Source organism: Aptenodytes patagonicus, chromosome 7 (assembly GCF_965638725.1).
Source record: "Aptenodytes patagonicus chromosome 7, bAptPat1.pri.cur, whole genome shotgun sequence".
Lineage (NCBI taxonomy): Eukaryota > Metazoa > Chordata > Aves > Sphenisciformes > Spheniscidae > Aptenodytes > Aptenodytes patagonicus.
Genome location: NC_134955.1, coordinates 59,556,575 through 59,581,962, shown reverse-complemented (window position 1 = coordinate 59,581,962; position 25,388 = coordinate 59,556,575). Strand labels below are relative to the sequence as shown.

At 44.1% G+C, this 25,388-nt stretch overlaps 2 protein-coding genes across 8 annotated transcripts in view; both read right to left on the bottom strand.

Moving 5' to 3' along the window:
- Window positions 1-756: 756 nt before the first annotated feature.
- Window positions 757-25,388, bottom strand: part of EVL (Enah/Vasp-like) — a 164,288-nt gene continuing 139,656 nt past the window's right edge. For 4 of the 7 annotated variants that reach the window (XM_076345442.1, XM_076345443.1, XM_076345440.1 and 1 more), the window contains exons 4-14: window positions 22,089-22,152; window positions 17,667-17,728; window positions 13,258-13,487; window positions 12,486-12,607; window positions 8,937-8,997; window positions 6,785-6,851; window positions 5,373-5,439; window positions 5,206-5,268; window positions 2,860-2,926; window positions 2,426-2,483; window positions 757-1,366 (exon numbers count right to left, since the gene is read on the bottom strand). In XM_076345442.1, coding sequence (XP_076201557.1) covers window positions 1,329-1,366; window positions 2,426-2,483; window positions 2,860-2,926; window positions 5,206-5,268; window positions 5,373-5,439; window positions 6,785-6,851; window positions 8,937-8,997; window positions 12,486-12,607; window positions 13,258-13,487; window positions 17,667-17,728; window positions 22,089-22,152 — 899 coding nt within the window. In that variant the 3' untranslated portion in view covers window positions 757-1,328. The remainder of the gene's footprint in view (window positions 1,367-2,425; window positions 2,484-2,859; window positions 2,927-5,205; window positions 5,269-5,372; window positions 5,440-6,784; window positions 6,852-8,936; window positions 8,998-12,485; window positions 12,608-13,257; window positions 13,488-17,666; window positions 17,729-22,088; window positions 22,153-25,388) is intronic. The other 3 variants (XM_076345445.1, XM_076345444.1, XM_076345446.1) reach the window with 3 other exon arrangements.
- LOC143163693 (ena/VASP-like protein) lies at window positions 15,364-16,693 on the bottom strand. Its single transcript, XM_076345447.1, has one exon. It carries the CDS (start codon window positions 16,691-16,693, stop codon window positions 15,446-15,448), a length of 1,248 nt encoding a protein of 415 aa, XP_076201562.1. The 3' UTR covers window positions 15,364-15,445.

Genomic DNA, 25,388 nt, shown 5'->3' with positions numbered 1-25,388 from the left:
ATCAAGACTACTGCCATGTAAAGCTTGCGCCAAACTAAGTCAAGCAGAAATTCCCAAGATCGCCCTGGTGGAAAGAATGGCTCTAAAGAAAAAAATTGTATGACCTGAAAGATATGGCAGGGTGTGCGCTGTTAAGTGTTCAGCACCCTGTACTCCTATCTTTGACTTCACTTTCTGTGAAATAAAGCTCAAGACCTGCATAACATTAACAAATGAAATACGTGAGATATTAACAAATGACTCCCCTTAAGCCTCTAGTTCAGCAGTGCTGTGCCAGTGATTTCAGCTTGCATCTTCCTAATGCCTTCGGTAGCCTTGTTCTGCATAAATACTTCCCTTTTATTTACTGGAAGCCCTTATGAGCGCAGGTGATGGGATCTGGGTTTTTTTCAGTGGTGGCAGGAGATGCAGTGGGACAGTTAGTGGTGGCCTGAGAAGAGCCGTAAGCCACTGTCCTTCACTGACTTTGGCAAAAAGTTGCTGAGGGTGCCGCAGCCTGACTGCAGGAAGTGGTGCTCAACTGGCGACGCGAGGAGGGCCGGGCAGGCGAGAGCCACGTCTCCCTGCAAAAGAAGGCAGGGCTGTTGCCGTTGCACCAGCTGTAAGACACTCGGGCTCTCTCCTCGTGCCCTGTGGCGCTGGCCGGGCACAGCTGCCACCCCACGGTGAGTCTCAGTCACCTTCCTTTCATCATCAACCCAAGTGACATAAAAGTGTGGGAGCTCAAGGGACGAATGAAACAAAGGCAGGCAGGGCCATGTGGACAATAAACAGTTTATTACCAATATGAACACAGATACTGTGATGCACTGACGTACCATTTTTTTTTATATTGTGATAACTCTGAGACAAAGAACTGGTTGGCTGACAACTAACATGTCTCTGTTTCTTCTGGTGATGCCACAATACATTTCTGTTGGCAAAGGATCTTCATTTACATTGCAGACTACTAGTAAAATTACTTTGAAGTCATCTATCAAAAGCAAATGGTTCACGTGTGTTCTTATCTACTACTAAAAAGAAAGGTAATACATTTAAATAAGCAAATACAAAATACAAAAAAGGCTGACAAATCCAATGTGCAGTGTCAGATGAAATCTAAAAAATCCAGAAATTTAAAATTTAATATTCTTTAGATTAAGACTTTTAAAATGAAGCAAATCCAAGGCAGCAGCAAGCTTCAAAGTGTGCTGAGTCTGCTAATAAAAAGGGTATAAGAACAAAGACAGTGCCGGTGTCCTCTCTCACCATCTTGCATGACCTTGGTACACTTAGAAATGATCCGATCTTCCTAGCATTCTTAGTACCGTCCAAATGCTTTGCAATCATTATGTTGTACTGATTCTACTCAACTCCTGCCGTATGGCTAGAAAACCAAACCAAAAAGTTAATGCATAATGTTATACCCAGTGTGATGGAAAACGCTAAGTATAGAGCTTGCAGAAAGTACACGCTGGTAAAAAGATGAGTGGAGGGTAAAAGGATGAGTAAGGGTAAGCAGTCAGCTGTTTGCTTGCAAACTGCAGTACTGGCTTAAGAAGTCGCATCTGTGATTTACGTGAGTGTCTTATTTTGCACTGGAATGAACTAGGGAGGCTCTGAGGGCCAAGCTGCTGGGACGGTAGCGTATGGACGAGGGTGTCCTCAACTGCAAACTGCCCCGAGGTTTTGTGAGCACACAAGTCTAGGGCAAGGGGACAGGGAATGGATTTTAGCTGTTTTACAGTCTCCTCTTTTTCCCCTTCTGTGTGAATCAAAGATGGGGAGTGCAGGGTATGGACATGCATCTTCATATGCCCTAATGCAGGCTTCAAATAGGTATTTTGCTGTGCATTTCAATAATGGCCCTGAAAAATACATTTAGTCATATATTGCAGAGCAATTTATAAAAAAACACTGCTACATTTAGTACAGCTGTTGTACTTTTCAATGAATTATAAAAATACATGGCTACTTGGAAAGCTGTAATCGAGTGAAGCTCTGAAATAGCTCTTCAAGCATAGGAAGCCTACAGAAGATGCTCAGGAAGGATTTTCGGTTTAGTACCTTTGTCCCCTCCTCATCCCGGACCTGTGTGGCTGGCTAGTTACATGTGATTTCACGCTCCCTGATTGTGATAAATTGACATGCCACGGGCTACGGGCAGGCCCTTTCTCACCCTCCCACCTGTGAGAAACACCGGCCAGTGAATTTCTCACAGGTTGGGAGTGAAAGTGCTCGTCAACAGCATAAAAATAAAGGATGTAAACACAATGTCATGATCAGAGCTTAGATAAGGTAGATGCTTGTTCTTCAAATGTGTATATAAATCAGAGCTGCTCAGAGAAGTCTGAAAACACCAGGGAACTCTCTGCAGTTCCTATCATCTTATCTACAGGAAATTAGTCATAAAGATGAGAAAAATAATAATTTTTCTCTTTCTTACCATCAATTATCTCCTCTTTCACTTTGTGTAACTCTCTTACAACTTCCTCCAATATTTCCTGATGAGACAAAACACAAGTCAGCTGCTCAGAATTTCCTTCTAACCGGTGGAAGAAAATGCAAGTTTAACACGGTTGTGCTTGTCCCCCGCCTCCACTGACGATCAGAGCCTAGCACTACTAACGGCTACGTCTGCACTCCCAGGCCAAGGACGCAGAAGGTGCTGGCATATTTATTTGCACGTTCTGTACAGACATCTTGATCAAATAGCAGTGAGATTGTGCTCTCTTGCTGCTCAGCAGCTAGCCCTTCTCTAAGCACCTAGTTATAGAGGAAACCAGAAGACTGAACAGCTGTTTTGCTTGTACAGCGCATGCATGGGGGAAAATGGGTAGCTCATCAAATCTCTTAAGTGCAAAAGACCTTTTCACTCACCTGTTTCATTCGATCAAAATCTAAGGCATCCATAGCCACATCATTGCTGCTGCTCACTGGCTTCATCCTTGAGAAATGGAAGAGGAGGACAAAAAAGCAAGTCAGTTCCTTGCAATGCACGCTAAGCTACCCCCACCTGACGGTGTGGATGAAATCCACCCCAGAGCAGGAACACCCGTGTTTGAGCGCTGGACCGGAGGCTCCCTCTTGTGCCGCTCAGGAGCGTTCGGCAGCCGGAGAGCAGCACTGCTCCTGTTGGCACAGCCTGACCCTCAAAGGTGCTGCTTTCTCCTCTTGCAGACATATTGAAGGGAGCACAAAGACTGCACTGAAACTTAATTTACTCTTTTTTTTTTTGGTGTTGAGAATCTCAGTGATTTCAGACTAGAAAATGCTGAGATGTCTTCAGGGGATAAAGCCTGTTTAACAATGTATTTCATTACAGCATTTGCAATTTGCAAGCTAGATGTCTGGTTTTCTCTCACAGTGTTTTCTGTACAGCAACCCTGTCTTGGTCACCTAGACTTTAATCGGATGCTAAAGTAATAGTAGAATACAGGTTAGAAAAATATTATAGGGAAAATAATAACCCAGTAAACCTTTCCTTGGAAGGCCTGACTGAGTCAAGTGGAGCTTGTTGATAGCACTGTGTAGCACAGGCACTTTTTCTTGACCCAGGAACAAAACCAATCTGTCCTCAATGGCTAGTACACTTGAGTGTTATTGGTCTTCCAGGATGGTATTAGTCAGTGGGCTGAACTCTGATGATGGCTGATAAAATAAATTAAGGAAGCAGAAGCTGCTTGACTTTCTCTTTTAATCAGTAACTCTAAAACATTTCAAAAATTAACCATGCTATATAATTCGTAGAAGAGGCTTCAAATAACTTTGCCATCATCTCTGGGCCCAAACTGGGGGCTGGCAGAGATTCTGCTGCTCCTGAGGGTACGTTTGGTCTTGCAACATTTTCTCAGGAAAATCTTAACATGTCTCCTACCATCTCACAGCTAAGCTGGGAGTTAAGACAGGTACAAATGCCATCAAACTGAACAGGAACGGAAACAAGTCACCCCTGAGAGCTTTTGAAACCTGCCCCACTTCCCCCACAGAAGTCATTTGAGCAAGCGAAGACTTGCACTATGCACTACTCCAGGTGTTAAACTACGACAGGATTTTTTCCCACTGAACTTCTCCTTCTCCCAGGATGGAATGGCATTATAGAAGATAGCTGGTGAAAACTTGATGGCTGCTTTAAATAGCCCATGTTTCACTCCCATTTGCAGGGAGAAGGAATGGCCTTTCTATATCTATTGGAAACTCACGTATTTCCTAGAACCAGCATGTCCCATTGGTTTTAGGAGAGCTGGAGAGACTATATTTTGCTCTAGTAACACTGGTGCATCCCTCTGAATGTTTGGGCAGGGCATGTTCCAGCATCTTTAACACAGCAGCAAGTATGTGCAGATAGTTGCCATTGGCAACTTTCTCTCTGCAGACTATCAGCACTGTCATACATGTAACAGTGCAAAATGAGGGACATCTCTTTGCAGTAAATGCTAAACATATGTAAGTCTGTGTTCTACCTCCTTATTCAGCTTACCCGTCCATCTCAGTGTCCACGACTGCAGTAACACTGGGTGGTCCTGGACCAGCACTGGAAGGAAATCTCTCTTTAGCTGTCTAAAATGTCAATCTCTGTGGGTAAGAACATGGGTGGTGATACTGCAGCTTGGCTATTCTGACTGACAGGACTTCTGGAGTCCTACTTTGGGCTTCTTGGCTTTTGACACCTGCCAGCTTTTGTGCCCTGTGGCTGGGCCTTTTTACAGCTCAATGTTACTAACTTACTGCACCAAGATTTGTTCTCCTTTCCCATGCACCCACTGCGGTTGCATGGACAGAGGAATAACTTCCCTTCTCCCAGTTGCAAGCTCTTCAGATCATTTCTGCCTTTGCTTTTGAATTTCTGCAGAGGTTGGACAATGAAAACTTCTCCTATTGGCAGGGTCATCCTGAACCTGCTGTGAAAAGATGCTCCAAAACCTGCCTTCCACGTGGCACAGCATGCTGCCAAGCCTGTGCCTCTGATTCACGAGTACAGATGCTTTAAGTGCTTGCTTAAGTGTGATTAACGTCTGTGATGCCTGTGCCCACCTGAGCAGGGGGCTGTTTCCATGGAACAAGCCTTTGACACGACACACTCTACCTACACACTTTGTGCAGCAACAGACAAAGCAGATTGTAAGAGAATGAGTAAAAGACGTGACAGAAGATGAACATTAGTGCTGAATGGATTAGCCAAAGGACAAGCCAAGACGGTTAAGAAGCCAGGCTGTTAGCCAGTACCTAGAAGACACGTGGGATTGTGTGGGGCTCTTAGCTTCACAGCTCTTCACCACTGATGGATTTCTACAGCAATGGAATGAAACGAGACATGAGTTGTGCATGTGCCACGGGGACAGCATGACCATCCCGACTGCTAGCCAGCCGCAGGGACACCCCGTGCAGCTCACCTAGAAAGTAATGAAGATACAGGCTTTTCAACAGAATTGCTCCTTTCCCATGGCTTCTTCCCAGAGTCTGGAAAACAAAAATAAAAAGTTACTGTTTATTATTTTTTCTCTAATGATAAAAAAATCCTGAAGTTGATTATCTTATACAGCTGCTTTCATTCAGGAGGATGAGTGACTTAGAAAGATCCAGAGAGGCGGGATTGCTGAATGAGTGCAGTTGCCTACATTATAGAGAAAGCATTGGCAAAAATCTGCTTAGTGATCCCTTTAATTAGGGACTGGATAGTTAAACGATACTAAAAAGACATGGAACTGGAACAGTAGGAGGAAAAGCATAAATCAGTTCTATTAAGAAATACAGGCTAATTGCTGCAAGGCTTATTTTATTCAGTATACTACTTATTTATATTTTAAGTTAAAAAGTCTTAGGTTTTTTGTCTGCATAGCTGGCAGAAAATGTGGGTGTATCTAAAAAAAGGCAGTGAGACCCCCACTATGCAAATCTCCACAGAGAATTTATTTAATGTTGTCTGCATTTCTAACTCGCAAAACATCCCCACAAGCTGCACTACATAACCCTTGTTACTGAAAACTCGTACTATCATCCCAATCTCCTCCTATGCAAATAGTCTAAAATAAAGTGAACTGTTTCAGAGACTTGAATAACACACAACTTTATACACAAGGGTTTGCTCCTCTGTGAGGCCCTAAAAATCTCTTTAAAAGAATTACGGGCACTCCCAGGAAATTTCTAGATCTCATTCCTCATTTACGTGCACCTTTCTCCAGGCTTCTTCCCTTTCCCTTGCAAAACACGCAAATCATGGCTTTGTTCCAAAAGGAAGCTGGAATAGTTAAATACTCATTCCCTTGGGAGAGGTTTCTTTTAGCATGTATGAAAGCCAAGGCTGATGCAAGAATGCATCTGACTAGCTTGCAGCTTATCTATTCAGATACAGTTATTTCAACTCATCATAGGAAAAACATATTTTGGGGGCTCCTTAATTTCACCTAGTAACTTTCAGGATCAGGCTTACTGCAGCAAGCTACTAGGTTAAGGAAGGATAACAGTTTGAGACCGAAACCCCAACTGTATAAACCAGGACAGCTACACTACCAAAAGTAAAGTAATATAGCTTTTTTCTCTTAGAAGATTCAGGTGCACAATGTTGAAGACACAGATCCTCAGCTACAGGTCTGGACCCTTTAACTAAATTGCAGTATTGTCATTTTCTTGGCGGTGAAGCACCATTTCTTGCTGAGTACAGTTTTTAAAACAATAGGTATTTGGGAATTTTTCTGTTAGTTACTGCTGCTGCACTCAGAAGTAGGACAATGAACCCAGAGTCTAGAGGTGGTGGAGAAGACTAGATTCAGAAGACAACTAAACCACTAGTAGTTTGATTTAATACCTGATGAATTTTGCTGCTGCTGGGTGGGACCTCGTGTACTGGGTGAAGGAGAGGTGCTAGCATCATCCTACAAAGAGAAAAATGGGACATTACTTAATTCTGGAGATGAAGCGCAGAGTCCTCTTCTACTCTGGAGACCAGCTGCAGCACAGGTGGTACAAAAGCAAGTTTCCTCCAAGCATGTCCAACAGGCACTGCTGCCAACGTATGGCTCAAGTCCATTTAAAGTTTAACCTTTCTTTCCTTTTAGTATGGCAAAATGCATCCTTTTTATTTTTTGCTAACATGGACACCTTTTCATGATTCCACTGAATCACTCTCATCCCTGTATAACAAACCAGGCTGAATTACCACTCTAAAGTGCTGGCTGCTGTTGTCTAAATACAAACCATCTGTTTCCCAGATTTAGAAACTCTCTGTGATATGGAAACTGAGCCACCTGAAGGAACAGTAGGTCAGATCCTAGCCTTTTAGCCCAGGACAGCCACTGGTATCAGTGAGGGTAGTCCAGGTACTAACAGAATGTAACTAAATCAATCAATACTCCTCCTAAGTAGAAGATTAAACACTATGTCACAGATTTGGACTCTTTTTTTCTGAGATTTATGTGTGATAGATCATAAAACATTCACCCATATATTTGACATGTCAATATTGTTTAGCAGCCCTCAAAACACACTCGGGCAAGGCATTAACTGTGCATTGTAAAATGGAATTGCACCCAGTTTGACAGAAGATACCCCCACCACAAAGTGTACTCAAGATACACATTAAACAGATGTTCTCTAAAACACCTTTCTAAACAGTTTGGTGCTATCAAAAAATTTGATTGGGGAAAACACCTAATGCAGAGCTTCAAGGAGAGAGAACAAGGGGAAGAAAGACAGGAGAGGCTGAATAGTTAGAAGCTAAATGGTGCCTTTCATCTCTTGAGTGTATGGTTCAAAACCAGCTTTGGGGCAAGATTAAGAGCAGTGGTTGCATAGCAGCATCAAGGGTTCAATAGGCAAATTCCATGCTTGAAGCACCCCTCGAGGAACGTGCAAAAAATAGCTGCTTTTCTCCTTAAACAGTGCAAGTGCTTATTCCTGCTCTTGCTACAAACCTTTCAGACCTGGGCGAGACCTGCATTTTCTGAATGGTGTTCCTGCTGAGCAGCTGTTACCTTGTCTTTGGAGGGAATATCTCTGTATAGGTGATATGAGGCACACACTGATGTATACTATATTATAATATATGTATATTATGAACTTGTAGCCATGGCAGAGAGCCTTCACAAGGGTACAGGTTAGCAACAGGAATGCTGTATGAGCAGCAGCCCAGAAAAGCACCACACGGGAAGGGACACAGCGTAATTCCTGGCCTTTCTTGAAACTGGAATGATCTCCCATGCTTTACCAGTTCAGCAGGTAAAAAAAAGTGTTTTAATCTGCACGTCGAACTCAAAATTACTGCATCAAGTTTAGTGTAAAGACTGAGTCAAATCAAAACTCTTGCTTAATTGCTTTTGTGGACAACATACAGACAGAACAGTTAAAATAGAAGTGAATCAAAGTTCCCTAAAGTTATCCAAATTCTATCTGATTTTAGGGTAAGTATCATGAACGCATATTTTAACTTTTGAATGGACTAGTGGTTAATACACTGTTTTCCCTTCCCCCCCCAAGACATGTTTTATGTGCACTCTGGGGTCCAAAGTGAGCCGATTCTTGCTTTGCATGGAGGATGGCAATCCAAAGTTACACCACATGGTTGATGATCCACTTCAGCTTAGCTGAAGCCGCAAATTTAAAATAAGAAACACGGACTTGATCTCAAGTTGACTTGCCAGAAGATTCAATGCATCTTCTTAAGGGGCAAGAATCTACCATACCCCACAACACTCGGATCAGAGCATGAGAAAGCGCCTATTAACCTGGTTTGGACAATGCCTCAACTATGAATAAGGCGAGAACTCTTGTTTATAGGGTGCTGTTCCCAGAAAAGGTGGAAGCAGTTACATTAGCTTTTGACTGAATGTGCAAATCTATTCCTGGATCAGCACTGCTTGTCATTGCCTGCCACACAGAGTGAATGAGCACAGGACTTTGGATTACAAGGCAGCACGTCAACATATTTGCAAAAGCACAACAGTGAGGAGTCTTTCACTTACGTTTTGGCTTTCCTCTTCCTTCTTATCAGCTGGCTTGTCTGACTGCGACGCTGCTTTCCTCCTTTGCAAAGGAACATGAGATAGGACACACAGTCAACCGTCTAGAAACACATCCTCCACGTGGGAAGGCTGATTCAAGCTCTGGTGGGAGTTATTATTTACTTAGTTCATCCTAGGGAACGTGACAAAGGCTGGATGTGTTTGGTTGCGTAGGATCGGGGTGGAGGTGAGGAATCCAGACCTCAGTGATTATGACTCAGGGAGAGGGGCAATATTATGAGGCGGTGTTTAACAGAGGAACACAGGGTGCAGAGCATAGGGAAATGTGTCGCAGAGGAAAGAAGGAAGGAAGCACAGCTCGGTATGAAACTGGGTGAGAAAGGGATGGCTTCTCTCTAGGGCTCAGGAGGTGGTGGCTCCTGTGTCCTACACAGGAGGAAAAACCCAAACCCCCACAGGGGTTTCTGAGGACCAACCCAACCCTCCGCAGGTGAATCAGATGGGTACTGCAGCGATGACACTATGTTCTCAGCCAGCTCCAATATCATTTTGCTACCTATCCTGTATCCTCCCATTCCTGTTCCCACCCTGAGAAAGGGCTGTGGCAGTGCTCCCATGTGATGGGAAAACAGTCAGAAAAGCCCTTCAACCCAGGTTCATCCTCACTGGGAAAGATCGGGGGCACCATTTCTGCTCAGCCAAGACCCCTGCTCCCTCCAGGGTGGGAAAGCTCTGGCTGGAGACCAGGAGCCAGGAAACGAGTGCAGCAGCCTGAGTTTTCAAGTGCCTTTGGTGAGTGATGGGAGGTTCTTGCTGTCTCAAATCCAATTCAAAGGCAGCAGAGCTCCCGAGCCCTGTCGCCCCAGGACTGGCAGTGTTGGTGGTGCCTACAGAAGTTGAGTGAGGACCTGAGACCCTCACTCTGTCCTGCTTCCCAAGGAGAGGCAAAACTCTCCGAGAAGCAAGTGGCAAAGAGCTGCAATCCACCCACTGGAGCAACTGGACATGAGAGTAAACAAAGATGTTGGTTGTTTATTTTTGAAGAACACATGGTAAAACTTCTTGGGTGTTAGCCACACTGGCTGAAGTAAAGAAAACCAAATGCTTGATTTTCAAGCCCTATTTAGGGTCTAAACAGTACTCAGGCAGTGCCAGGTACTGATTGTCTAGACATCCCTTTTCCCATTTTAGATGATTAGGGGAACTGCAGGTCTAGTCTCCGCATGGATTTTGGTTGTGATGATCCTTATCCTTATCCACCTGTGAATACTACCTTTAGCAGATGTTTTTTAAAACACCAATATGACAGGTTTTTCATTTAGTCTTGCTTCTGAAGTAGACAAAATTCATCTCACAGAAAAAAAAGTAAATCCCAAGTGGCACTTAAAAAGGCTTCTGAGTTTCAAAACACCACCACAAGTTTGTCAAAGGATTTTTTTTTTTCATCTCACTGGCAAAACAAAAGCCTCACTGGATTCACAAATTGGAGGATTTGATGTAAATTTGACAAAAAACCCAGAGGAGTAAAACACATGCGTGTGTTTGTAGGACACAGTGCTCTGTGGGAATTATTTTCAGATATTCAACTGCATTAATAATTTTACTAGATCAGTAATAATTTCTTATAGTCTTTCTCTAATATTTGCTTGATACTTCTGAGGAAAAAGGGTTATAATGATTACAAACCTGAGCAAGAGAAATATTTGCCAGGGTAAGAAACCAGTGTTAGATTTATGTCCTGCAACAAACTTAACTGGGCTAGAAATGATAGCGGTTTGTGAGATAGTTCATTATTCTGCTTGCACTTCAGTTCTGAAGCAAAGGGCTGCTCTCACGGGGGCCACTAAATCTAGAGAGCTGTATTTTATACCACCTGAACTCTCAGAAGTGTTTTCCTCCGTTACTTACCCAGCATTATACACATTCCCTGTTTCTGAGCATGTGGTTTTCTGCTCAGAAAAGGGCCCCTGAGATCCCCTGCTCATCACTCAGTGATTTCTGTATTGAACACGCTCAGTTTAAAAAACATCTTTTTTTCCTCCTGGCTGCCAGCTCGGTAAGAGCAACCTGAAACACAGTGCCAAGTTCTTCCTTTCTCTGTGCCATCCCACATAAAAAGGGTTTTGCAGCCAAAAGAAGTCCTCTCAGTATCAGTTTAGCAGCATGCACCGATTGCACCCTTGACTGACACTTGTGTATTTCCAATGACTTCCATGGCTTTGTGAAGCAAAATTTAGGAGACAATTCTGTTGCTGTCAACTCCCTGGGAAAGGATTTGCACTCAGTTATTTTCAGAGTAGAGGCAGCATGGTGCTCATGGCAGTACAGGTGCTTTTGTTAAGATAGGGAGGGGATTCGACCCTGAATACTTGAAGACAACGAATCCCACTGCTGAAAGCCATTTTAGACTAGAACCACAGAAATTTGTAGGATTTCTATATCCAAGCGTATGAGATGTCCATTTAGCTTGCTTGCTCGAACAGAGCTAGTTACCCCAGCATCTAGTCACCGAACCTTACTTTGCTTACAGACATCTTCCAGTTCAGCAAGGTCAGTCTTGATATGTAGCAGTACAAAATAGATCAGAAGGTGAACCAATAAATAACTATTAAAAGCTGTTAAGCTATTTTAATTCTGAAAAGAGAGAAAATTATCTATTTGGTATTTTACACTGCTGGTAACTTTTTATAGTGTTGTGTATTTATTTAATGCTTTCCAAAGGATTACATCCACAGTCCATGTTCAGAATTCCTTCTGAAATGACTAGGGCATGGAGGAAAGTTGGAATCAGATCCTCTGAACTGGGAACTGTTTTTATACTAGACAACATTATTTAAAAACTCCATGTCTGCGCACTATACAACTGTACCTACTCCTCATTATTTTACTCATCCTTTTCTTTCACTATTCATAAGTTAAAAAAAAAATTAGAGCTAAAAATAAAACATCTAACACTAGGAACCTGGGAGTCTGACAGAACATTACTGATGGAATCGGGGGAAAAGAGAAGGAAAAAATAATTGGAACAATTGAGTGCCTTTTAACAGCTTGGTACATCACAACTCGCTTTATTGGAGAATAACTTGGCTAGCCTGTCTGAAACACACTGAGAATCGATAATAATTTACCTGCCAAGATGTTGTCCTTTTATTGCACTTCTGTTTATATTTTTGGGCCCAACATCCTGAATGTGCTGCATAAAGAATGATTTGTCTAAGCTCCTTTCATAGTTTACTCTTTCCAAAAACAGTAACTTTGAAATAGGTCTGGTAAAATGGCAAAACCACAGTGGATATATTTATCGCCATCTTCAAAGGTTACCACACTGCAGGATGTGCTAGAGCAGCTAAACTCTGCCAGGTATCATTGCTGCAACATCTACATTTCATATTAAAGGCCAGATGATGCTGGCGACTAACATCTGTGCAGGACCTGTCAAATTGCAAAGAAGCACCAAAGTGACCCATTGCTAACCAAAAATGACAGCACCTTGTTCCACAATTTGCTGCAGAGCTCCTGTTAGTGCTTACTTGAAGTCTAAGTACAAACCTTTTTGCCAGTAATTTATTCATTTCTTCCATTAGTCCTCCTCCGCCTCCTCCGCTACTCGTTCGATTGGCATCGCTCTTAGAGACCCCACTGGGGCTGGACCCTCCTGAACCATCTTCTGGCTTAAGACAGAAATCAACATTGCAATTAATGAAAAGTTTCATTTACAACCACACCCTTAATGATTAGTTTTCCTAATTATTAGGAGCAGCAATCACAATCACAGCCCAAAACCAGAGATAGGATGTGTTCTGCTTTGGGAAGAAGACCCACATGGACCTTACTAAAACCAGGACAGTCTGGGTGGGGCAACTATATGGGCAAGTGATGAAAAAACCTACAGTGCTGTTAGTTCATGATTATGTTTATGCATGGTTATGCAACCCTTACCTAAGTGGACACCTATTGACATGAGGCCTCAACAGTCTACACTGCTTTTTGTAAGCATGGTGCAGTTTTAACCACTTACAATGACTGAAAACACTAACAGATAGTACAATGGTGGACTTCGCAGAAGTAATGAAATCCTGGCGATATGAGAACTCGCAGCCATTTGCTAATTAATATTTTCTGAAAAGCAGAAATTCTACCAAACATTTCCTGCTCAGCTTTATTTGCACTACAAACTCACATTTAAAAGTTCACCTAGTGGTCAGCTGAAGCATGTTTCACCATGTTTCATGCTGGATTCGCAGACCATTACACCAAGCTGTGCCAGGCTTTCCCGCAGTGGAGAAAAGCCCATCGGAGAGTCCCAGTGCCACCTCCTTACCCGTTGAACTCTCCTTAGTTTGGCACCAGCCAGAGCTGCTGCGAGCCCTGACACTGACCCATCTTCAGTGCCAGCCCCTTGGCCGGCGCCTGCCGGCAGCGGGGGCGGCGGGGGGGGCGCAGCTCCCATGGGTGGCGGAGGGACTGGGGGTGGGGGGGGAGGTGGGGGCCCCCCGGACGAAGCAGGGATCACAGCAGCACCACTGGGATGACCAGGTGGAAGTGCTGGGCCTGAAATGCAGAGAATACAAATTAGACGTGAAGCACGGTCTCCTCCAGCCCGTACACAAGGTCACGTTCCCGCTCCCAAGGCCATGACCTGACTGCACGACAAGTGAGCAATGCAAGGAAGCACCAAGCAGAAGAACGGGAAATGGTGGTTGCATCAATGGTCAAGCAGCTACAGTTGTGTCCTCCTGCGAGACCCTGTCACTGATAACTAGCCTTCTCCCTCCTCTTCTCCCTGCTGGGCTAGTGTTTTATTCTGTGCTGAAATCAAAACAGAGACAACACTTCCCAATTCAAAAGTGGCACCTTCTTCTCCTCCTCCTCTCATAGCTTTCTACATGGAGATAATAAACTACGTCAGCCAACTCCGTGGACTCCTGTTAACGCCAGCTTTTCACCTCATGGGCTACAGCGACACATCCTCCTTTCTGTTCAACAGAGGGTGTGTGATCTCGGCTGGTCTTGCAAAATAATGGGGGGAGAGTCCAGCTCCAAGCACCCCAAGGTTCAGCAGAGCTCCTCAAAGCAGCAGCCTGTTGGAGGGGCTGATGGTGGGTAACTCCGTTGCAGTGTTTTGCCTGTCTGTAATGGGTCAGTTGAATGAATCCACCTCCCCGAGGGTATTTCCCCACATTACGCTCTCTCAGAACAGGCTGCTCCTGATATATAGTCACTTGGTCAGTAAGTGTTATTTTGAAAGACATGCAGGTTTTGACTGAGGAACATTTGGAAACTGTGTTTGACATTAGCAGCCTGGTTTTCTTCTTATCTAGGTTTTCTTACAATACTGCTTTATTTCTCTGGTGACTTCTACCATTATTTCACGCTCCCGATTCCATTCTTGAAATGAACCATAGCTGCTATTAGAAATACTTTAAATGTTTCAAGCCCTCTTTGGTTCATGAACATAATAGCTAGTAATTCATTGTGGATACAGTTAATTGTAATTGCAAAACTACACCCACCTAACTAGAGGCCAGCCTGAGGCAAAAATTGAACTGAGTCAAAATAATGGACTGATGTGAGTTTTAAATAACTTTATTGAACTAAGTGGATTTCAAGGACTTATATCAGCTGAAGGACTGAGCCTCCAGTGGTTGCTGTAATATTTTTAGCAGAAAGTGAAAGGAAATGTCTCAGTTTTCTTCCTTTTCTAGGCACATCACTTAAGCATTATATGTGGTTATAAACAGGAATGGATCCAAGTCACAAAATGTATGATCTGAATTGCAAATAGGCATTACTCGTAACTGCTCTAACTCCGCAGGCTTTAGACGAGCGCTAGAAATCAAGACCATATGCAAAGTGGCAGACCCAAGCTCTTGATCCGCCTGCAGTGAAAAAGGTTTGCTGGAATAGTTATAGTGACAAGCGCTCAACTATAAATGCAGTTTATACCAGGAAGAGAGTTTCTAGAATGAAATAAATTATACAAGCACAGGGGATTCTGGGTAACTATAACAAAATCCATATTATATGTTTTGCTGGTAGCAGAAATACCACTTAAGAAAAAAAATAAAAATCACAACCTCTACCAATATTGCTACACACACAACAAGTCTACCACAGACCTGGCCTCCAGCTTCAGAAGAGCCCATCCACTATGTTGGGACCAGCTGAATATAGGTTTTGTACAAAGCTCATTGCCAAATGCAGTTTGATTCTGCTCAATGATAAGAATCTCCTTCTGGGCTCATACAGTAATAATATGCATTGCAACGACCCAGCTACAGGGCCCTGGCCCTGTAAAATTCTTGCTTTTTGCCTTGCTTTTAGCTCAGAAGGTCCCTGGACCAGTCCTGAGTGATTTCGGTACTTTTCCACCTTGGTTTCAGAAATCACATACAGCAGGAGTAGCCTTGGGTCTCTCAGCCCTTTTTCTAGCAGTCACGGGCAGTGCCAACGGGGCTTTTTAAATAGCTGAAAGCTAAGGCTTTATATAGGTCGCAACTCATTCAAAATCAGTACTTACTCAAGTGGGCAATGGCTGATGAAGTCATGTAAGGAGGGGTCCTCCTGGGCATAGTCACCTCAGACACAGCAGCATAAGGGGGAGGCAATGGAAGACAGTGTGACATGGGCTGATGCCACTGCTGTGGAGGACGAGATGATGGATGGGAGGATGGGGAGGGAGCCTGGCCAAAGGAGCCGGGGGGGCTGGCAATGGTGGGCAGCGGGGAGGAGGGTGCAGCACCTAGGTGTGGAAAGAAGGACCCGTCCACGCTTTTCACCTGGGTCCCAGAGGGGCCTAAAGCAATTTGTTCTTCAGGATGGCCATTCAGAGATACATTTGCTGAGGTCTCCTGGCCTGCTTTATCTGTGGGTCCCCTGACCCTGTCAGGTGGGACAGGAATCACAGGCAGGATGGTGGGACTGTGCGGCTGCAGGACATCACCCCTCTGTGGAGGTGGTGCATTTGTGATGGGGGAAGCAGAAGACCGAGGAGAGCAGGAAAGAGAAGAGTGCCTGAGAGGCTGGCGAGAGGTGAAGGGAAAGTGGGAAGGATGGGGAGGTGGTGGAGACAGTGAGGTTCGCCTGATGTCTGGCGTTATGGTCCTGCGGTTTGGGCAGGCTGGAGGGGAGGAACCTGGGGCTGTTGGCAGCTCGGAGGCTGAGTGCCTGTGCAGGAGCTGCGGGGGCTCTCTGGCTCTCCGTGGGGATCTGAAAGAGGATTGACTGGCAGGCTCGGGGACAGCGGGTGCCAAAGAGACAGCGCTGGCATGAGGTGGTGGCGAGGGCACAGCACCAGAGGCAGGAACACCGCAGTTACTGCAGGTGGGAGGAGGAGACTGGGGCTGAGACGAGGGAGAGCACACGCTTATCTGAAGGGTGGAAACTAAAAGAACAGAAAAGACAAATGAAAAGAGTAAGATGGGTTCGCGGCAAGGAACGAAACCAAGGCGAAGCAGAATGGAGAAAAAGGAACCGCAAAGTAAACTCAAACAGAAACTCAAACAAAGCAAAGAGGAGATGGTCAGGCACTGGCTTGGGGGTTCCAACCCTTGGCAGAACCAGAGGGCTGTGTGGAGCAGGACCCTGGCAGCACAGGATGGGCTGTGTGCTCCCCCCAGGGCCGTGAGGAGCAGGACCTTGGCAGCACGGATAGGGCTGTGTGCTCCGGTGCCAGCGAGGCTCCTCCAAGCCCTGTGTGAATCTGAGTCAGGATCACAAGCATCACCCTTGCAACCAGGGGCAGCTTTAAGGGACATGCTGAACACAGTGGTGGCAACCTCATAGCCAGGGAGGGGACAGCCAGAAGCCCCCGAGAGCCATGTAGCCAGAAGCCCCCGAGAGCCATGTCCTGCTCCTTGTGGATGCCAAGGCAGGATTTTGGCTGTTTCCTATGCAGAATAGCACGTAGTAGCCTCTGCCGAAACAGAGTCCAACAACTTCTGTCTCTGACTAAGGCATGTGTGTATGTCCGAGCTGTTTCAAGTCTAAAAAGTTGTAACAGTTGAGGAAAAACATTTCACTCATGTGGCCAGATTAACTGAAAAAACTTCCCCAAAACAAAAGCCCAAACACAAGATGGCCATCTTGGCTTGCTTGCTCTGCCTTCTTTTAGAGAGGCAAAGCCATACTTCGTAGTTGTAAGCTATTCCTGTCATCTCTTCTCTCAGCTTAGTGCAACTTAATATGCTACAGAAGATTTTTGTAAGCTCATTAAATATATATTTTTTTTTCCATTAAGCTCACAGAAGACTCCTCACTTCATGACCACAAAATCCCCACCGATGGGCATCTAGAGCTCTATTTTCCTCTGCGCTGTAGTTTGCTTTGTGCTGCAGAGTGATGGGGAGCGCCTGACCTGGCACATCCAGCATGTCCACCCCTTCGTGCTGACATCCCCTCGAAACACGGAGTCACTCTTGCAGTGGCTGTGCTACCTGCTGTCCTCGTGGGTGTGCAAGAAGCATGGCCAGGCCCCCTTCGGATGCCTAAAATCCCCCTCAGCTGTACAAGTTTTGCATAGCTCCACCTGCACACTCCAGACCTGAGCCTCTGCGAAACAACACAACCATGCCCAAATGCATGTAAGTCCCTAGCTGAAAATGCTTTAAAATCTAATCATAACTACAACCACTTTTAGCAGTCTAGCTCTTGTATAGCACCACACAAAACCCAACTACAGCTAGAGGAGACAAGCAGGGAGAGACTATATCTGCTTGGTTTGATACGTGCCTGTAGTAGAGGTTCTTCTTTCCAGAGATTCCTGGCGCTGTTGCTGTTGCTCCATCACTTGTCTAAAACAGCAATGAAAAAATCCTCGGTCATTATGTATTCTTTACAATTTTGAGTAAAAGCTTTATACACTGAGAAGCACTCAAGCTGTATGTCTTGGGTGGTGTGAGCCAGTCCCTCGCAGAAATGCTGTTCCCGTGAGATGGAGGTGGGTTTGATTTTACTTCCCCTGGCCGCAGCGGTGTCATTGCACACGCTGGGGAAGCGTAACCAGGACATTGCCCTGCACCTGCCGGACACTGCAGGGGCTGGTCGATCCATTTAAGATAACTCCTCAACGGGCTCTGCAGGAGCAGTAGTCAGTGCCCCAGGTCCAGGAGAGCACAGCAACCACGCATGTCGTTAACCTGAAGTGCACGAGCATTGCAAGGGAAGAGTAAGGGGTGTCTTGCATAAAAGGACAGATATTTTACTGAGTCTTTTACGGATCAGGAGCCCAAAGGGCTTGTAGCTAAAATGAAAATATAAGGAAGCTTGATCTGCGTTTAGGTGCTGACTGTACAAACTCTGTTTTGTCCAGCTGCACAACCTGGCTGACAGCTTGCCACCTGATGCCCCAGCACAGCGGCCCCTGTGCCGGCCAGCGTGGCCATGGGGACCACGACCGCCGCATTTCCTCCGCAAATGCAGAGCGCAACACTGCACTGCTGCTTTTTGGCACCCTTCCCCCCAGGAGCTGCTAGCTCCCGTGCTACCCAGGCCTGGTGTCCCATAGGGAAATGCACTGCCAAGCCTTTTCCCAAGGTCTGCTTTCCAGAGATGTGCAGTTCCCAGGGTCTATCAGCAGAGGTCTTCTCTCGCACGCTGTAACACTGCTGCAGAAAGAGCTGTCACTCTGACCCCTGCCACAAACCCTCCCTGGCATTTCTCTTGTTAAAAAGATTGAGAGCTAAAACCTAGACTGTTTGCCAGGCTTTCTACCATGCACATGGATATGGACTAAATATTTCACCAATACTAAAACACAACTCTGAAATTACCTTACTGGAGCACTTGGTAATAAGGTTTATTATAATTTTCTTCCATGATTTCTAGGCCAAGTTTGCCTTGAATTTGTTCCACATATGTTTGGGCCAGTCTTAATTGCATGGAGATTTCTTTTTTCTGTAACAATTTTACTTCATGTTCTGTACAGTAAGGCAAGCTTAACTCTAGGCAACACTTCTCTTTTGACTCCTTATGTAATATTTTAGAGAGATCTCCCTGTTACATTTTGTAGACATTTAAGAATGTCTTAATTTGCAAAACAAATTTCCCATATTTCAATTCTAATTCAATAGATGGGACAGGAAAATCCACTATTATAATTATTCGCTGTGGAGGGATCAATCCTAAACTGGTTTTATATTCAGGACATGCAATCCATTGAACACTGGCAATTTCTGGAAAACCATTATAGGCAGCTGAGAAAATTATTGTATGTGCAAAGGGGAAACAGTTTTGAGGAACAGCCTTAGTTGGCTGATTCAACTGGTTTCATTTAAGCTATGACACTTTAAACCAAATAAATAGAAATCTTTACTTCAATACATACCCTGGCTCTTAATTGATAGTTATGGGCTGAACACATATGCAACAGCATCAATTGCACTGCTAAAATTTCAATTGTAAACACATATACTAAGAATTTCCTAAGCATACCATCTGCTACCTTAGCTTGGCATTTATTAGCAAAATTTGATGATGAAGAACAACTTGACACATACCTTTTCCTCATTAAACCTGGGGGAAATTCTAGGTTTATCTGGAGGACAGACTTGGAAAACTCCAGCCTGACAGGCCAGGAAAGAAATATGGGTAAGAAAGACATCTCCAAGTCGCTAGAGCTGCTGCAGAGCAGATACAGGTGCAGGATGCTCCCCAAAACAAGGGTCAGCCACTGCCATTTGAAGCTGTTGGGGTTCATGCCAGCCCTGTCTGCCCTTGGGCGGAAGCAGTTTATATGTGCCAAATACACTCTCCCACACATGCTAAAAGGAGAAGTTCTTACACTCTTAGGAAGTCAAATTTATTCCAGTGGAACTAAATAAAGCCTGAGATTGGCACAAGGCTGCTTAAGGAGTATGCAAGGAGTAAAGTACAAGAGGGGACAAATTACTCTCTGACTTAAAAATATATTCTTTTAACATTTGTGTAAAGGTCTCTAAATAACCTTTTAAACAGACAAATTTGCAGGGTAGTTACCATAACTTCATTTCCTTGCCTGCTTATAAGATGTTCAAAAAAAGCTAGGCCTAAAATTAGGTCTGCTATATGCTTAAAGAATGCATCAGCATAATTAAAGCTGAAAATCCTCTACTGCAGATGCAGTAATATCTAAGTGCATCTACTGGCATAGCTTATTCCAGTCCAGTGGAGCAAAAGAAGCTTTCCCAGAACCATGTGCCCTGTAGCAGTTGAATAATACCTACCCAAAAGGCTTTTACTGTCTCTAAATGAAAAACAATAAATATTTTTTTTTCTGATGTAGTTAAGCTGCTCACATTTTAAATGTACAGACTAGACAGCTAAATTTGAGGTCTGTTACATATGGTCTGAAGAATCAGCGATTTTCACTGGTTAAATGAAGAGCTGGATCAGGTCTTTCAGCCAGGCGTCGGGGACAGGCGGCATCCCCCCTGCCTCTAGGTGAGCAGGAGCTCTCCTCTGACCTTTATGATAGCTCTGCTATCCCAAAATAAATCTTACAAATCTCAAGCGAAATATCATTACCCGCTGACCCATTTAATAGTCCTATGTAAATCCCTACTAAATCTCAGGCCATTCAGAGTTATTCATAAAGGCGCAAGAAACCAGTTTCCCTACACTTTTCTTACAGTTTTTGGAGGGGGAAAGAGAGAATCCTAAGTACCTACCACAGCCTGTATAAGGGCCTTGTCTTGACTGACCTATACATGGTTTTGTGCAGGGACCAGTCAGAACGGTAGCCCCGGAGCATGAATGCAAACGATATATTGCAAGACTTCATCTCTGCTGCTCCAGGAGGGTGTGATATTAAATCACATTACTCATAGGACCAGGGCAGTCCCTGGACCCTGCAAGGGGGGACCTTGCCTGCTTACAGGTTGCACATACGACGAAGGCAGAGCCCACTGAGCCTCTGTCACGTCAGACCAACAGCTGACATCTTTGGTGCTGAACTGCCCCTGCAGGTCTGGTTCCACTAAAATCCTTACAAAGCTACTTATTATCTGAACCAAACATTGGGCCAAGTCCTCTGGAGGGCTAACTGCACTTGCTGATCCTTCTCTTGATACAGAAGCAAATGCAGACACCTCATTTAAGCAATGCCAGGCACCAAACTTGGAGCAGCGACAGGTCCTGCCGATTTCTGTACTCCAACGCACTCCTGATGAAGTGAGGCTCACCAGCTTACATGTGTTGCGGCAGAATATTCTGTGGTGTTTCTCACACAGTAGGAGAAACACACTTGCAGTGAGCAGGAATATGGGGAACAAAGGTACTTTTTTTGTGTGCACAAGTCTACACTTCAACAAGGAAGCACCAGCCTGGCTAATCAGTGCTGCTGGCACGAACACCGCCAACGCCTGGCAGACAGATCACAGCTCTGACAGCGTGGACTACTGGTCAGATGAGAAAACTTTGTCCAGAATGGGACAGGTATGTCTTATGCTTAGCGAAGGAAGCTGAATACTGCTGCTACAGGGATTTCTACTGCTGCTACAGGAATCTTGGCTGAATCAGCAAAGCTGAAATGAGATGGGCCTCATAATTTGGTTATGGAGACAGGCATGTAAGGACGGACACTCCTGCCTACCTTCCCTTTGATGTCAAGGAGACCACTCCTAGCAGCTAGAGAAAAGGCTATGTGTAATAACGGCACTAAGGCTAGACATACACGTAAAGGGGAAGGGTTCCACTTTACACTTTCATTTATTATGGTGGTTTAGAGCAAAACATTCATAAAAGGAACAGCATATGATATAGGAAGTAGCCATACACAAAATGGGCCTAAGCTATTGATGAGAGTGTATATGGTCCGTCAGATGCTCCCGGGGAAATATGACCGTCAACTGCCAGCAGGTGATCCAGAACAGGATAAGGTTAGGCTTTCTTAATGTGCTTGGAGACACACACTCTACAAAATGCTTTTAAACATGTTTTGTCTTTAACTCTGCACATCAGCATGCCTCATGCTTGCCTTTGAGCAAAGAGTTTACCTAGGGCTTCAGTACACTCTTTAAAAAGTCATTACAGAATCGTTAGCAATAATTACAGAAAACTCAGAATCAGCTTAAAACAGGTACAAGTAAAAAGAACAGTGCTTACTGGTGAGCAAGGACTGCACGTTCATCCAAGTCACAACCTAGAACTCTATCATAACTGATTAACTCCACTTACCTTCTCTGTGCCTCCATCTCATCTGGAGATGGCCCATTCTGGACCTGGCGCTGGGCAGCTGGACCTACAGAAAAAAGAAGAGAATGCTATTAGGAAAGCAAATGTAGCTGACTTTTTCAAAAAACAGTGACACTCAGATTAATTGCTTCTCCATCTTACTATGAGAGAAAAACCTCAAGCATTATTGTCCTCTTTGCTTTGTTTTTTTTAATTTATTTTTTCCTATTAGACAAATCATCACCTCCTGTAGATTTTTAGTCCCACTGGGAGAATCCAATGGCTAAATGTGTGAGCAGATTTGTCCAGTAACTCGGCGTTGTGGTAGCTGTAGACTACATACTTATCCCCTGGTGAAGGTGAAGACCCGCAGCATTGCAAAAGATGTCCTGTGGAAGGACAGTCCATCGCACTGGGATGCATTTCCAGCTTCTACAGGGTTCAGATCTAACCTCCCTGGATTATTCTGTGCTTGCACAGTAATTCAACCACAGGGCTGAGTTTGTGAGCGTACGTGCTAGCTATTGCTGCTCTGATGCTGAGTTGGCATCGAAAAGCTACCTGACAGAAGGTGCAAGGAGATGCAAGATTAAACAAGCCTTTTTCAAAGGTGGCTTTTCTTTTTACAATGCTGTCGGTCTTCTGCTTCTGCAGGATCCACACCAAGCTGAGCTTTCACTGGCATTCACCAACAAAACTCAACTACGCATGTCACCATTTAAGTCACATCTCCTCTTGACTTTGATCATTTAATCTCTGTTCTTGGACATTTAATCAAGCACACTGACACTTACATGCCATTTTCAGAAAGAAATAATTATTCTGAAAATAACAATAATTGTTGGCAACATAAGCTACAGTGGTCTTGCATTTGGTGGAAAGAGGATTGTTCCATTGATTTGATGAGGTGGGTTTCAACTGGGACTAAACTGATAAGAGTTCTATTAAATGCAACAGCAATTTTCCTGATAAACAGCACTGAGAAATAGATCAGTTATATGCAGGAAATTATTATGTCTACCTTACTATTTTCATTTCCAAATGTAAAATTTCATCCTTTTAAAAGTTATCCCACAAGAGCAAATCAGAATTAAACACTTACAAACCCAAATATGTCACTCACAAATCGTTAAGGATATGTCTCTCAATTTTCTTTATATGTTTCTGCCAGGCAGAATGTCATCTGAAAACAAATTTAGAAAGTATGACTGTGTGAAAACAGGAAAGATGGCAGAAAGGCATTGCAGTCAGAAATTCCAGAGCATTGACTGATCCTGATGAAATTGTGCATATTTTTGAAATGTGTTTAAGGACTAACATTTGCAGAAAGGGAACATAGCACTTTCTGAAAATCAGGCCCATGTATTCCAGTTTTGGGTATCCCAAAACTGGAGCCAGTGACAACCACTGCGTCAAAAGCTCTGACATTTTAAAATATCCTAGGATTGGGTATGAAGTGAAGACAGTTCACTTCTTTAATGTCTCACGACTGACAACTTAATATTGTTTGTCACAGGCTTTTGGCAAACTATTTAGACAGAAATGCCACATTTTGTGAAGATCACACAAAACAATGAATAGGGGGGGAGAGGGTGGTTTTTTTAGAAGCAAGCCTCAGGAAAAAACTTAGCAGGTATTTGGGAAGCACAGAGCAGGAGGCTCACATGTAAGGAGTTTAAGGTGTAACAAGGATGCCGTGTTACTGTGTGAATGCTTGTACTGTGCATCTTCACCACTGAAGTCAGAGAAGGCCAGAGCTACCCTGGAACAGCAGTCACATAGTGAATTTAAACTTCTTCTGAACACAATAGGAAGATGGGTAAGGTCCCATCCCCAACCTGTGGAACCAGACCAGACTCCCCACAGTTAGCAGCGTCACCAGTTTGGACCCTGGCTCTGGTGTGTGCAGGTAACACCCACGTTCTCCTGTGCACATACACGCACCTGTGAGATATTTCAATAAGCAGACTTCTGGGTGAAAGACTTTCAAGGCTTAAGTCAGTTACGCCTCCCTCACCGGGTAACAAATTCTACCATGACAAGCCTTAGCCATGCTCATCCCTGCATATGATTTCATCATGAGAAAACTTCCCTTGTATAAAGACTCAGAGCATCATACAGAAGCCTGCACTCTGCTTGAAAAGAGGACTAAAAGTAGGCACCAACGTGAACAAGAAGGGCCAGAGGATGAGGCAGCAGACACAACAATTCTTCCCTGGCAATAAATCATGTCAAAGTATATAGGAGGATCTAATGATGCCATCTTAATCTGGTACTTTGGCATGAATCTTCTCTTGGGGCCAAATGCCCAGAAAAATGGGGCAGTGTGGCCAGTTTGACTAATACTAGACATGCAGAAGGAATCAAAGAGCAGACTATCAACATCACACAAAAAAACCAACTCCTTTTTCCTGTGGGCACTGTTATGAACTGGCTATGTAGGTTTAAAACCAAACAAATCCAACCAAATCAATTTGGAAAGCAGCCTAAAGAAATCCTTTTAAGGCAACATTACAAAACACATCTGGAAGTTGGGGTTGTTGCTTTTTATCACTTGGAGCTTTCTCAAGCTGATCTTGCATAGCAGGCAGGTAAATGCTGCTGAGTTTTTTCTTCTATTTTTCTTCTATTTTACTAGTGACCAGTAGTGAGACATTAAAGAAGTGAACTGTCTTCACATCATACCCAATCCTAAGATATTTTTAATGTCCTCTTCTGCACATCAGTTTTGTTTAGCACAATTTTCTTCTCAAAGTCCTTTAGAAGTGAAGTACACTAACAAAGTTGGGAGACAAAAAAAGGCAAGCATGAACAGAAGAGGAGGATGAAGCTGTAATAGGTAGATTGTCCTTTCTCCTGTGTAAAACAAGAAGTAGTGGAGTAAAAGTTGGTAAGATAATGCTACCTGAGGAAAAGCCTAGACCAGCTGCAGGGGTCAATCACAGCCCATGGGAACAGGGATACCTGTTTTGTGTTCCTGCAGAGGCTTGTATTGATTGGAAGTGGTTGGAAAAGCGTTTGAGGAAAGTTGTATGTGGAGTTGTCCTGGGATAACAGGGTGTTCAGGCAGTTACACCTTTTGCTGCCAGTGGGGTTACAGCTCTTCTTGCCACCAGTGGGGAAAGACACCAGTTCTGTTTGGCACTGGTTGTTGTTTTGCTTGAGTTACTCGTGACCATAAGAAATAACTCCTTCTGGCATCCTGCTTGTGATCTTACTCAAACCAATCATTTTTCTATAGTAATATGAAACCTTAATTTGCAAACCCTAAAGAAAAAGGTTAGATGCACCCAGTTTTGGCAA

Coding starts and splice junctions, on each gene's coding strand:
- LOC143163693 (XM_076345447.1), bottom strand. CDS start 16,693: ATGTCCCTTAAAGCTGCCCCTGGTTGCAAGGGTGATGCTTGTGATCCT.